General features: G+C 34.2%; 1 protein-coding gene across 9 annotated transcripts in view; it reads left to right on the top strand.

The window, feature by feature from the left end:
* The window catches only part of HMBOX1 (homeobox containing 1), a 187,135-nt gene that overhangs the window by 81,231 nt on the left and 90,304 nt on the right, over nucleotides 1-15,600 (top strand). For all 9 annotated transcript variants that reach the window (XM_026518918.4, XM_026518915.4, XM_026518914.4 and 6 more), the window contains exon 4: nucleotides 7,880-7,965. In XM_026518918.4, coding sequence (XP_026374703.1) covers nucleotides 7,880-7,965 — 86 coding nt within the window. The remainder of the gene's footprint in view (nucleotides 1-7,879; nucleotides 7,966-15,600) is intronic.

The following is a 15,600-nucleotide window of genomic DNA, read 5'->3' as shown; positions in this document are numbered from 1 at the left end:
TACAGAATTTGTACACTTTGTTTTTCACTCTAACATACATCAACAAAATAATTTTGAGCACCTATTATATAAAAAATTGTGTTCTTAGGAAGAAAAATAGACATGGTTTCTACCCCTAAGAAGCTAAAGTTCTAATTTAATAGATAACACACACACACACACACACACATATACATACATATATGTAATCTATTGCAAGGTAAGTAATAAGTCTTTGTTGTTTTAAACACTGAGAAAAGAAGCCCACTTTCAAAAGAGGTAATTAGGGGAGGCTTCGCACGGACCTGGAACGCTCTGAGGCCAGTAATCATGTGTTTTTGAATGTTGTGTTTCCAGAATCTAGAATTGTCCTTGGCACGTGGTAAGGGTTTAATATGTTAAGTGAATGGATGAATTTGAGCTGAATCTAAAAGGATAGCTTTTGTTTTCAAATATAGGAACTTTATTTAAAGTTAAGGGAGTAGTAAAAGGTAGAGAAAGCAAGGCATGTTTAGTTTTATAAAGGTTGCATGGGCTAGACTATGGTAATAAAAATATTATATTAAGATGCAGTACAGGTTTGGGAAGATTTGAGATCTACACAAGTAGTTTATATTTAATTTGGTTGGAATTAAGGATTTTTTACAGGTCTGTAGGAATAGACATGATAAAAGCATTGTTTTCAATAGATTATCACTACTGTAGTAGGAGGAAAGCCTACAGATACATCAGTTACAGTAGATAAAAAAGCTGTAGCACGAATTTGTCAGAATAAAGTTAAAACCTATAATTATGAGTTATAGTTCTTCCTAAGGATTCTAAGACTGAAGATAGTATAACGTGACTTAATAATGCATATGGAAGATGTATTCTATAGTACAAAAGTGATAAAATCTTTTAAATAAACTGTCCCAAATTTATTTTTAGGGTAGCGCTGCCTTGTATGGAATTGTGAACTAAATGGACTATTGCATCTAGACTCCAGTGTAATTCCTGTAATGAATAGTTTCATAGAGCAGCCATAGAACCCTGTTATTTAAACTTTTAAAACTTAAAAATATAAGAGATCAGTTTGGTTTTGAATTCCTTTTCGCTTGTTAAAGCAGCTGGCCACAGTTTAGATGTTCCTTTTGAATTTAACATGTGTATCATCTTCATGTTTGAGAGGGAGAACCATTATAGCAAGTAGAAGTTACTTAAGTCTTTGAAATATAACAAGGTTAGCTTTTAATTATCCTGAGTAGAGAAGATATCAACAATAAATTTTATATTGTTGCTATCGTTAATCAGTTTTAATAAGCTTTTAGCATAACAATTAATTCCCAAATGTGTATTAGACTACCACAAAATTTGGGGAAACTTTCTTGTTAACAAAAGGCTCTGAAGATTGGCCATGGTCTAAAACTTGACTACAAGGGTCTAAAAGCTTAACTATTAGCTCTTATATTGGCATAATGTTATGATACAACTATGTTCTCAAAATAAACAGTAAACCTATTTAGCAATGACTAGGATTTGTAGTTAAATTCCACAATTAATGCACATTCAAGTTTTATCATTAAAATTATACGTTTTTGCATTGTTACCAGCATTTAATTTACTGCCATTTGTTGCATAATTAGGATACTTTAGTTTTACCCTATTCTCTGCTTCTTTCTATGAACTGCTTCTTTGGTTCTCTAATCATCTAAGGCTCTCATTGAACCTCCTGGCTCTCTGTGGTTCTCTGCCATTGTGTTCTCACCCACACCTGCACTCCTCCTTTGTGCCCAGCTCTTATTTTTCTCAAGTTTGCACATAGTAACGATCCTTAGGTCAGAGGGAGTTTATTGCATGACTGTTCTCATTTTTAATCATTATAACCATGATGTGTATGAGGTACAGCAGAGAAATTGAGATTCATAAAATTTAAATAACTGACCCAAGAAATTTAAATATTAAGTGGCAGAGCCTGAATTCTAACCTATGTCTTTATCACCGTGTCTGTGTTATCCGTTGCTTCTGTAAATAAGTTTTTCATGTCTGTAGATTTCAATAAGATTTTAAGAACAGTGGTTGATATAACACAGGTGAAAGTTATGAATGCCTTAATGGGGTGTTCCTCCTTCCCTTTCCCCCCCACATGATATTTGCCACTTCAAATGAATTACTAACCAGGTGAATTTTTATTTGGTAGAATGTTAGAGAAATTTTTGAGCAGTGAATCTTTCTTGAGTATCCTGTGCCACATAGGGCTGTACTGCCCTCACTAATGAATGCCTTCCTGCCTCCTTTTCTAGATAATCATATATAATTCACATCTTGCATGCTCACATTTCCCAGCCTCCATAGCACTCAATCATAAGTTAAATATTTTTCAAATCACATAACCCATTGAGTTCATAGACTTAACACCTAATAATTTCAGGGTACACAAAGGAATTTTTTTTTTTTAAAGATTTTATTTATTTATTTGACAGAGAGAGAAACAGCCAGTGAGAGAGGGAACACAAGCAGGGGGAGTGGGAGAGGAAGAAGCAGGCTCCCAGCAGAGGAGCCCGATGTGGGACACGATCCCGGAACGCCGGGATCACGCCCTGAGCCGAAGGCAGACGCTTTAACGACTGCACTACCCAGGCGCCCCACAAAGGAAATTTTTTATAGAAATTAACTTATAGCTGTATACCTGATCAACTTGTTAAGAAAGAATCAGAAAGAAAGAAACTACTTTTCCCATTTTTTAATTGGTTGGGGTGAAAAAAAAAAAGAAACTAGATAGTGAGTTGTCAACAAATTATTGAATATATAACATTTTAGGAAGGACTTTAAAGCCAAGAGCTAAAATGAAAACCCATTTCACATATTAGTATTTTAAAAATACATCTATTAACATACATACTTATATATTGGTATATGTATACATTTGTTAATATAATAGTGTAGATCTATTCTTTCATGTATATATTATAAAAACAGTAGAAATGAGGCTTATCAAGAATTCATAAACAATGCCATATATTGTTATTCTTAATTACCGATGTACTAAATTTTATGACTGTGTTTGTATTTTATGTAAGATCCAGGACTTTATTCTGAGTGCTTAACTATATCCCTAACAATAGGTGATTTAGGATATTTATTTCCTAAATTCAGTTACTGTGTTATGTATACATATAGAGTAGATTTCCTTTTAAAGTTATCTTTAAAATTTTTAAATTATGCTTTATCTCCCTGAGTAGAAATTAAAGGGAGCAGGTTCTTACTCAAAAGTTAAAGAATTTGTATGTAATCGTATTTTCCCATCTGTGATATAGTCCATCTTTGTAGGTACTGCTCCATCTCTGGGAGTCTTTAAGATAGATGGCTACCTTTAAGTAGTCCTAAAGAATGTGTAGTATATCCACTGAGAGAATATGGAAGATCTTAAAGTGTACAACTTTTAAACTTGTAGTCTTTAATAGTCTTAGTTCCAGAAATGGAAGGATTGCCATTTTGAGCTAGCATAAATAACTAGCTTAAACATATTTGAGATTAAGAATTTAGAGCTGTTTTATAAATTATCTAGATCAGGTTTGCCATTTTACAACCTTTTATCTTCAACTACATATTTGTTCATTCATTGAACAAATTAAGCTCTATTATATGCAAACCCCATGATGAATAAGACATAATCTTTGTGCTAAAAGACTTCACAGGCTAGTAGGAGCAATAAGACCAGATCAGGAACAACTATAATATAGAATATCATGTAATATATTAGCATGTGAGTAGTATAATTGAAGTGATAAAGTTAGCTGTTGGAAGAAAGAGATCTTTTTTAACTGTGAGGATCAGGGAGAAGTTCTCTGAATAGATGACAGTTAAATTGTGTCTTAAAGAAAGGGTGATTCTACAAAGAGGCATCACTGATTAATTCATTTGGATATTAAGAAAGGTCTGTAGAGAAATAACCTATGGAATCAAAGAAAGATCAACTTTTGTTTCACTTTATTTTCATAAGACTTGAGGAATACAAATCATGAGGAATATGAGATTTTATAAGAAGTGAATTGTGATGAGTGCTGGGTGATTAAAATAAAAATGTGAAAAAAAATTAGTTCTCAAGAAAAAGAAAGGTCTGTAGATAACAATGGAAAGTTTAGCAAGTTATAAAAATAATGGCAATGGAGGGTGGAAAGGAAGAATTTTATCCTCATGTGGAAAGCACCCAGATAGAAGAATTCAACATGGCTATGATTTGGAAAATGTGGTAGGAGAAGATGACATGGATTTTAAGTGGTTTGATGCAAATACACTGGTAGCTTATCTTGGAAATAACCTATGGAATCAAAGAAAGACCATCTTGTGTTTCACTTTATTTTCATAAGACTTGAGGAATATAAATCATGAGGAATATGAGATTTTATAAGAAGTGAATTGTGATGAGCGCTGGGTGATTAAAATAAAAACTTCAAAAAATTAGTTCTCAAACAAAGAAGTGAAGAAAAGGGATTCATTCTTTTTTAAGAGGACAAAAAATTTCAAATAAAGGGAAAAGTAAACAGTAGGAGAGTATATGAAAATTAGATTTGGAGCAGGAGTTTTCATACCAAAAAACTGGTCATTTCACAGAGTTATGATGTGGACAGTAGGAGAGGCAGCTTGTTAAAGAAGACTGAATGAGGGGGGATATTTGAAAGTTTAAAGAACAAGTTAACCCTGTAGAATGGAGGTCTTTCAAATACACAAGAGAATTGGACACAAGTGAAAGTTGAATGCTATTACTATTTTGAAAATACAGGTTCCTCCCACTGTCTGAAAGCTTGAGTTATATCACTTCACTTTTAGGAAAAACCTCCATGAGTACTTGTTTTCACTAACTGAAAGAAATCTGAAGGGAATTTTTACTTTCACCAAAAAAATGCTGTTTTCATACTAATGTAGGTCTTTTAGAAAAGCAGGGTGGCATGATGCGAACTTTCAGAAAGCAGGGGATACCTGTACCTAGTGAAAATAACTAAATGACACATCACCGCTTGTGTCTGAATTGACTTCATAGAAATCTTTCCATGGTGCCTTAAAGTACCTCATGTAGATGTTTACTTCAGTCATAGGTAGTTACAGCAGATCATTTGTTTCTTCTTTATCTGGGATTCTTTCTGGGGTTTTATAAAATAATAGTCATTGTTTATTGATTGCTTTTACAATTTCAAAAATTTTTACATTGAAGAATTTTTTATCTTATATATTATACACACACATATATATACACATTTAACACCATATTTCATTTAAATTTAATTTCAGTGTGTGGAGAAAAATTAAGAGTCTTGTGATGAGGGTATTAATGTTCTCATTTTACTAGATGATGAAACCAGAGTCCAGCTATATTAAATGACTTGCCCAAGCATAACCTTATTTTATAAGTCTTATGTTTTTCTTTGATTTGAAAAAGCTTCTCTCTGGTAAAGCAGTTGACCAAAGAGGTTTTGTTATTATTTTTTTTAACTCATTGTGGGTACTTACAAACTTGCCAAGGATCTAAAAATATAGTTTATAAGGGTAAGTGAATTGTTGCTGTTTTGCAGACTTTTTGAAGTTCCTTCTGTCTTACTGCAGTCCTTGATAATATCATACTGCGAGGCTGTGAATAATTCACAAACTGGATATTTCCTATTGGAATAATTGAGTGTTATCTCCTCTTTATGATTTAGTGTCTACTCTAGGTGAATTTGATTTAAAATAAATTGATTTAAGTTCCAGTTTAAATCAGTAGTCAAGAAAATACCATTTAATCATTTTCTCCACAAAAGCACATTTCTTATTTAACCTTAATAAATATTCTCTTAAACTCAGTTTTCACTTTCCTGGAAGGATATTTTATATATTGCAATGCAATGCTTTATTTAAATTTTTTCAGATTAATTTTGAAGTTGTATCAGAAACTAAATGATTTGGTTGTTTTATTTACATAAGGCAAATGAAATTCATACCACTGAAGTTATCTCTTGCCCAGCTGATTATTGGTGGATATTTGAGAGCCATTTGGCCTATACTAACTGTATTTTACTGAGCAGTTTGTTTTACTTGACTTCGAAGTGTATTTATTTGTGCCTTTTTCTTTCAGATACGCAGTTTTTAAATAAAATGAGAATGAATATTGTTCAAAGAAATACTTCAAATATAAACCAGTGAAAGTTTTGGAAAGAATCTAGCTGGTATCTAGATCAGAATCTTGATGAGTGTGAGAAATTCTAAATATTGGATTAGGCAACTGACTGTTTTCTTTCTCTAGGACTCTTTTTGATTAGGATTTCCAATGAGTAGATCAGGAGTATACTGTAGAGCTTCAGAATGAAAGTTGTCCCTCCTATTGCTTCTCTGCCCTTTTCCAGAATTCCTGAAAGGAAACATGGAATCGACCAGCAGGATGTATAGCTCCTCTTCACCAAGAGGCTAAAATACCTGCTCTAAGTCAAATCACAGCTGATTCTTTTTGGATAGGGTCTTTTCTTTTGTTGCTTCAAATAATCTTTAAAGAGACTTGAGCTCCTATAAGAAGTTTGTGGTTCATTTACAAAATGATTTGTAAAGATTTCATGATCCCTTTGTCTCAGATCAAGGGTCAGCAAACTTTTTCTGGAAAAGACTAGATGATAAGCATTTTACACTTTGTGGCCAAGAGGCAAAATTGAGGATATAATACACATACTTAGAGCTAAGAGAAAACAAAAAGATCACAAATTTTTATTGACAAAATTCAATATAGAATAATAGTAATTGAATATAGTTTTTAAAATATAGGTCTACCAATAAGAAGAATGGAATTTTTGGTGGGGAGGTTGTGATACTCTGCTTAATTCATGTTCAAAGTTAGTGTTCTCTGTCACCAAGTAATGATTGCAAGTGTTCATCTGTGAAAACCATTCTTAGCTCATAGGTTGTATAAAAACAGATGGGAGACCAGATTTAGCCATAGTTTGCTGACCCTATATGAGATTATAAATTACCTCTCTTCTGTGTTACTTTCGAGCTTGATGAAAAATCAAGTGCTTTACTTATGTAACCCTTTTGAACATAAAGCATTCAAAGAGAAATTGGTTGGTCTTAAGGGTTTAAGTGTAAGTTTTACTTAAGTATTTGTTCTGTTGAAGAAATAGAAGTCCTGTCTTTCATTGTTATTCTAGTGAATGTCTAGTCTTTTGAGAATTTGTTGTTGTCTAGTGGAGGAAAAATTAGGTCTATTATATCTAATCTCAAGGACACAGTGTAACAGTTTTAAGTATTCTATATATTATATATAATAGGAAATGAATAAGTGCCTTTTTTATATTAAAATTCTATATTCACCTCATCCCACTTAAATTTTTTTTTGTTTAGTAGGGAAAAAAAAGCAAATTAGATTTCTTAAAATGGCTAATATCCTAGCCGTTTTAAGAATGATGATGATTTCTGTTCCTTTAACAAAGGTTTTAAAATGACTGAACATAATGTTTATGTAGATATATAGTTAACATGCAAGCCCACAATCTACTCACAACTGATTTCTGTTGTTGTTGCTTTTTATTTTTCTAGGGTTTCTGTCTGTGTAAGGTATATTCATTCCTCAGTAATGAAACTTAGTATATATACCATATGGCAGCCTTGTTCCTAATGTGAATTATACACAGCATGTAATTAACCATCCTCTGGTATGAGACTTATATCTCCTGTGGCATTCACTAAAGCGTCTGTCTGATGGTGTGATGTTTTAGGACTTGAATATTTGGTGTTTCTTGGTTTGTTTTAATTTCATATTTTCATACAAGCTTGGTCTGTTTACCTTTATTTTTGTGTCCTTTCTTTCTATGTTCTCCCCACCTCTCTCCTTCACCTTTCTTAGCAAAGATGAGGATTTCTACCTTCAACATACATTGTTGGTCTTGTCTTCTGTTTTTGTTAGGAGGGACAGCAGTGTGATAAAAGAGGAAATCAAAGCCTTTCTTGCCAATCGGAGGATTTCCCAAGCAGTTGTTGCACAGGTAACAGGTAAGAGCTGAAGAGCCCTTTATTCTGGAATCATGTCTAGTCTCTGCCTTCTGGTGCAGATGTTGGAATATTGCTTGCATTTCTGCATTGCAGTGCAGACCTGTCAACTTCGGCATAATAGTGTATGCCTGTGATTTAAAGCCCATTGTCTCTGATATCATGGAACTTCTCCAGTTATTTTTTTTTTTTACTTGTGCTAGTAAATTTTATAGCATTTGTGATAAGCACAAAATTCCCCATTTTATGGCTAAAAAAGGGTTCTCTGGTTTTCTTGTAATTGTGACAGAGTTCATGACACATGCACATCCAACTGCTATCTACATTTCATATATTTAAATGCCTTGCAGCCCTCCTAATTCCTGATTTTACCAATTAAAAAATGATTCACGAGAGTAAAGGAAGTTTTTTTTTTTTAACCACCTTTCTGTATGTGAAAGCTTTCCTCAAACCATTACTGAGAAGATAAGAGTTATCATTGTCTTCTCTTTGTTCTTTATATCCCATCCCATTACCCACCCCACCACAGCCCCATCTTGAGTATGTGGTGTATATGTGTCATTCTCTATTCAGGTTGCGTTTTTTATGGAGTTCTTAAATTTTGGGGTAGCATGTCTTCTTTGTTGGTGTGTAGTCTTCCTTTCTTGGATATCAATGGTTTATAAGACCTTAATAAAATCAACTATGCCTTAGTCATGAGAGGAACCAGAAACTCTTGTAACTATATTTTGTAGTTGATACATTGTTGTATGTTGTACATTAATATATATGAAAATAATATTTTTCCTCCTCCCACCCTTTTTTAACATGCCATTAGCAGCTATGTGACTTTGGGCTTTTTAGCCTCTGCACCTCAGTTTCTTACCTCTACAATGAAATAGTTGGATCTGATCTTCCAATTTTAAGATATCATTTCTGTTCTCTAGACATCGATATTTATTGAAGCTAATTTACCTAAAAGGTTGTTATTGACCATCAATATGGTTAAAAATGAAACTTGAGACTTCAGAAGTCTTAAATTTCATCCCAAGAATCTAAGGTCAGCCAATCTTAATGCGTAGAATATATAACACTAGTAATATATTTTTATAAATGATGCCTCTGTTCATGGTAAAAGATTTTAATAAAGGCATATCCTTCCATATAGAATTCTTAAACAGAGGGAAGATGTGTGAATTTAATTTTTGTAATTTTCAATAGAATATTTAAAATAAATTTTTACCTTTATCTTCAAGGATTAAGAAACATACTAAGGGCACTGTAAGGGCAAGTTAAGTGGCTTTTACCAAAATCCAGTGATGTTCACTATGAAAAGATAGGGTGTTGTCTTTTAGGGCTTTTACTTTGCCTCCAAGATTAGAAGCAGTAGTATCTTCTAGTTTGCCAGCCTACAAAAAAGAACAAAATTGTAGTGTTATAGAACAGTATTATAGAGTTGATTTTTTTTTCCAGGTGGAAATATTTCTGAGGATCTTGGATACCCTGAATCTTGAATCATCTTGGACTTTTAAATAAAGTAGCTTTTGAAACCCATCTGACTTTGATGCAAATTACAATAAAATACCTTTAATTGGAATTTCTTAGGAATATCTAAAAGGACTAGCTATACCATAGTGGATTTAACAGTAGCATTGCCTTTTTGGAAAGGAAAAGTGCAAGATGTTTCAGTATCTTGCTACGCAAAGTGTAGTTCGTGTAACAGTATTATTTGGAGCTTGTTAGAAATGTAAAGATACAGAGTACCACCCTACATGTACTGAATCGAATTTACATTTTAATCAGATCCCCAGGTAATTTTGGTTTGAGAAGTACTATTCTAGAAGATTGGTATGCTTTCCTGACATTTACTTCAGTGGATTCGCGTAGTTTTAACACTGTCCCACTCAATAAGAGTCATCATGATGCCACCTCCTGTTTTGAAAATATATTTACACATTTATTATCTGTTTATCACATGGACCTTTCTTTTGCTGCTATAAAACTTCTTCCCCATTTCTATCTCAGTCCAACTTATTCTTCGTCCCCTTCATTCCTACTCGAAAAGCTTGGGTGCATTTTCCCTTAATCAGATATCTTTGATGGTTCTCCATTGTCTGAAAAATGAAACTCCTTATAGTCTGACTCTCCTCACTTGGACGCTTACAAATTGTTTGTGCCTAGAATGCCTTTCCCCTTCTCACCTTAGCCTTATAAAGTCCTATTTATCAAGATTACCTCTTATTATCCTCATTCTGACTTCTCTGATCACTTTAGCTCTTGTAGACCTCTCTTTTTTCCTGAAACCAATTACACTAAGTTCACCATGCTTAGGTGCTAAGCCTCATTTCAGTTATGCATTTTAGAGTAATGTTCTTTAAACGCAGTGGTCTTTCGTATACATCCTGAAAGAGTCTAGCATTGTACATGCTCTCTGAAGATTTCATGTTTACGTAACTGCCTTGTAGTGCTGTCTTGTAGGGTAAAGGGAATTTTAGTGAAGCTAACAAAAGCTATACATATGAAAATTTATCCAGTATGACTTTGTCCAGTGACGTTCCCTCTCCAGAAATAATTATTTATTTGTTCGACAAATGCTGCATGAGTTTCTGCCCTTAAGGAATCCCATTGTTTTCTTATCTGCTTTAATTCAATTATTTACATAAAGCAGGGGAGTGAGGATGACTTATAACCACATTGCTTCATTTTCCCATTAATCAACTTAGTGAATTCATATATTTCTCATGTATTATTATGTTACATTTTCACTGGCCCATCCAGCCATCAAGCTAGACTCAGGGACAGGGCTTTTCATTCTACAAAAGAGATCCAGCTACAGAATAGTGAGTTGGTAAGAACCAGTATAAAGCCTAGCCCTCATAATTGGCAGACTTGGGACACGTAGCCTATGTAAGGAAGCCTTGTAGCCACCTAGGACTCACTATGGGTATCTGAGCTCAGTATATAGGCCCTTTTTTGTCCTTGAGGAAATCTGCCCCAAAATAAAGTTTAAGATGTGGCACTTCAGAATCTCTGCCCTATAATGGAGTCTTTTAAAAAGTTAAGTTAAACTCTAATATGTGAATTAATGAAATAAATCAACCTTGAGATAAAAATGAGAACAGGCATAACAAAAGAAAATGCTAAATAAAAAAAGTGTAGTGAGGTGCAAAATTATAACACATGCGCTTGTTCCAGAAACAAATACAGAGGCTTCTTTTTATAGATTTGGAGGATTTCTATAATAAGATAAACAAGAAGTTCATGGGTGGGGTCTGTATAAATAATATCCTACTGATAGGAAAAATGACAGTATAAACAGGATATAATAACAGTGCCTGCTGAATTTCCCAGCATGTTATTTGTAGCTTCTTTCACAGAGTCACAGCTGCTCCCACCAAGGGTGGATTTTTACCTCTGTTAGAGGTCGAGCAGGATTCTGAATTCTGACTAACAATGGTGGGATGGAGAGCATAGACCTTGCTTTAGTAATAACCCACACATGGGTTTTATATTCACTTTCATGGTAAAACATTTTCTTTGGCTCTTAGAATTACTAAAACATGATTTTCTTTTTAACTGACCTCTGGGAGAAATCAAGCAGGCAGAATAAATGAGTAAGTGGGCAGAGCTTAAGTGAGTGCTTATCAGCCAAAAAATACACTAATTGGATTCATATCCTCTTAAAATGGAAGAAGAAAAAAAAAATTATATCTCTGAACTTTAAGAACTCTAACACAACTTTGTTTTCTTGAATGATAGTAGTATAATGAAAAAGCAACCATGAAATTTAGAATACCAGAGTTCTAGTTCTTCTGTCTTAAAAAGCCTTGGGTTCCTGGGAAGAATTATGTAGCTTCTCTGAGCTTCATTTTCCTTATTTACAAGATGAGGGGCTTTGACCAAATATTTCCAAGAATCTTTTCGAGTTATCAAATTCTATTCTGTTTTTTGTTTTTGGGAAAGATTTGTTTGAAAGAGAGCACGTGAGTGGGAAAAGGGGCAGAGGGAGAGAATATCCGAGCAGACTCCAGCTGAGTGTGGAACCCAATGCAGGGCTGGATCCCATGACCCATGAGATCAGGACCTGAACCAAAACCAGGAGTTGGACACAACCGACTGAGCTACCCAGGCACCCCAAATTCTATTCTGTTTTTAAACAAAGTTCGTTTAACCAGTGTGCATCTTACCGTCTCATTCCCAAAATGTAAGAAGTTGTGTAAAGAGAAGCTCTGAACCAGTTTTAGAAATGTTCCAGCTGTACTTAGATCACTTCCTTTTTTAAATTTATCTTTAAAATGAAATATGAAAACACTGCATATTCAATTTAATTATTATAATTTCTTTACAAAGATAGGTATATATTGATCCTCTCCCCAAGCAGAGAACTTCAGACCAGATATTAAAAACCAACTAAAGTGTCAATATACCCTTTTTAAAAATAGACTTCATTTTTTAGAAGGGTTTTTGGTTCACAGCAAAAGTGAGTGGAAAGTACGGAGTTCCTGTTTACTCCCTACCCCCCACACATGCAGAGCCTCCCTACTATCAGCATCTGGCACCAGAGTGCTACAATTGTTATAATGTGTAAACCTACATTGCTATGATTATTGTCACCAAAAGTCCATAGTTTACATTATGTGTAAATAGTTTTGTACATTCTGTGGGGTTTTAAAAAATGTATAATGACAAGTATCCACCATTATAGTATCATAATCTGATGCTACAGTTTCACTTCCTAAAAGTCCTCTGTGTTCTGGCTATTCATCCCTTCCTTCCTCCCTGCTAACCCTTGGCAACCACTGTCTTTTTACTGTCTCCACAGTTTTGCCTTTTCCAGAATGTTATCCTAGAGTATGTAGCTTTTTCATGTTGGCATCTTCCTCTTAGTAATAAGGTCTTAAGATTCCTTAAATGTCTTTTTGAGACTTGATAGCTCATTTCTTTTTGGTGCTAAATAATATTCCGTTGTCTGGACATAACACAGTTTATTCTGCCATTCACTACGGAAGGACATCTTGGTTGCCTCCCAAGTTTTGGCAGTTATGAATAAACTTACTCAATGTTGGTAGGGCATATATCACAGACTGTAGTATTGTCCTGTTGTCATACAACCAAATATAATTAATTGTCAGGCTCATTTAACAAAATTTTATCAATTCCTGCATAATGAATTTCAGTAGTTTTAGGTAGATCTCCAATTTGAAGGCAATTATCTGTCTACAAAATGTAGTGCATTTGGTATTTTCTCTTGTTTTGCAGCCTCTAGAGAACAAGAACAGATATTATCCTGTGGTTCAAAAAATTCTTACTTTTTTATCTCATTTTCTTCTGTCTTCAATTTGCTGGCAAACTATTTTCTTGTAAACACAACACATAAGGTTATGTTTTTCTTTTCCTAGAGGAAAAAATCCAGCCTCTATATTTGAATACCCACATTTTCTCACTTTGGTGATAGCTAAGTAAAAAATTGGGGTGAAAATAATTTCAGAGGATACTTTCGTTGTTAGAAAATCAGTTTGCTACAATTCTTGAAATTCTTGAAATTTGTTGTCTTACTAGGGCTTTCATCATCTCAAATACAGTGTGTAGGACTGTACATTTTTAGTGTCAAAGTTATGAAGGTTGGGGGGCACCTGGGTGGCTCAGTCGTTAAGCGTCTGCCTTCGGCTCAGGGTGTGATTCCAGCGTTCTGGGATCGAGCCCCGCATCAGCCTCCTCCGCTGGGAGCCTGCTTCTTCCTCTCCCGCTCCCCCTGCTTGTGTTCCCTCTCTCGCTGGTTGTCTCTCTCTGTCAAATAAATAAATAAAAATCTTAAAAAAAAAAAAGTTATGAAGGTTGGTTTGCAAGTAAGAACAAGATTTTTCCTCCACCTGTATTTAAAGTAGAAACTATATTTAAAAATTTTTTTATTCCACCATAAGCTTTGACAAAAGTGACTTTAAAAGATTAGACACAGATGTGGTTTTTTTCCCGGTAGTAATTTTCATTTTTGTTTCTCCCTAATTCTTGTTTCCTAAGATTGTGGAGAAAAGTCTTTACTTGAGGTATAATATTCCTTCAGCAGTTTTAGGAACTATTTTACTTAACATACGTTAATTTTCCTTATATTAAAAAAAAAAGCAGGGATAAATGACAGAAAGACTACCCTAGTAAATAAGTCAGAAGGTATCTGTGTCTGAAGGGGGAATGAAACATGAGAGACTATGGACTATGAGAAACAAACTGAGGACTACAGAGGGGAGGGGGGTGGGGGAATGGGATAGGCCGGTGATGGGTAGTAAGGAGGGCACGTATTGCATGGTGCACTGGGTGTTATACACAACTAATGAATCATCGAGCCTTACATCGAAAACCGGGGATGTACTGTATGGTGACTAACATAATATAATAAAAAATCATTATAAAAAAAAAAAAAAGAAGGTATCTGTGTCTGATAAAATAGCAAAGTCTAAAGTTCAGCTGTAGTCCATGTGAGTGAGTCATCAGGCAATATTATAAATAACTTCCTGCAGAAGAAAGCTATGAAGGGATAAATACCATTTTATGTAAACTATAGATATGGTCTTTTATGCATTAAGGAATTATCCTGTTAACTCTTGTCATTTACTCAGTGATAGAGGATTTGAGCTCATTTGCTACAAATAAGAGGGATTTGAGCTCATTTGCTACAAATAATTTGTTCTGTCAGGAAGACATACTAGATTTAGTAGTGTGTAGTTACTAATGTTAGGTAAGGAACTGAAGCTTGAACTAACCAAACTAACCAGGTTTGAGCGTGGTAATATCTGTGAGAGGTCTGTAAAATTGTTAAACAATATTATGGTCTTTAAGAAAGCTTTTAATACCACCATGTGTCAACTTCAGCTGAATTTGACTATATCATTTGATCCTACAAAATAAACTTGAGGTGTGCAGGGGAAATGTGGTTTTTTCCTTTATTTTTAATCACTTTTATTTAGATAAAATTTGTGTAAGAGTGGAGTTCTCTGAATTGTACCAAATTTATACAGTGGTATAACCAAAATCAGGAGATAGAACATTTTTCAGTATTTCAACAAGTTCCTTCCTGCCTCTTTGCAGTTACATACCCCACCCCACCGCAAGTCCCTGCCAACCACAGATTGGCATTCTGTCAGTATAGTTTGCATTTTCTAGAATGTCATGTGACCGGAATCATACAATACATACCTTTTTTATATGTCTCACTTCTTTCATTTTGTGACTTCTTTCACTTGTGGTACTTTCGAGATTCATTAGTATTGTTACATGTACCCATAGTTCTTAAGTTTTAAATTCTGAATACTAGTTAATTGGATGGCTGTAACAAAATTCGTTTATCCGTTAATCAGTTGATGGCCATTTGAGCAGTTTTCAGGTTTGGGCTATTATGAATTAAACTGCTGTGAACATTTGTCTATGTAGTTTTACATGGACATCTATTTTCTCATACCAAGGAGTGGGATTGTGGGGTTATTGGTAAGTATATGTTTAACTTTTTAAGAAACTTTCAAACTGTTTTCCAAAATGGCTATACCATTTTGCACTCCCACTAGCAGTATATGAGATTTCCAGTTGCTTTGCATTCTCTTCAACACTTGCTATTTGGTATTTGTGTTTCTCTTTAGGTTTAGCCATTCTGGTGCATATGTAATAGCATCT

This window comes from Ursus arctos, unplaced genomic scaffold (genome assembly GCF_023065955.2).
Source record: "Ursus arctos isolate Adak ecotype North America unplaced genomic scaffold, UrsArc2.0 scaffold_11, whole genome shotgun sequence".
Lineage (NCBI taxonomy): Eukaryota > Metazoa > Chordata > Mammalia > Carnivora > Ursidae > Ursus > Ursus arctos.
Note: the sequence above shows the minus strand (reverse complement) of the source record. Positions and strands in the feature narration are given on the sequence as shown.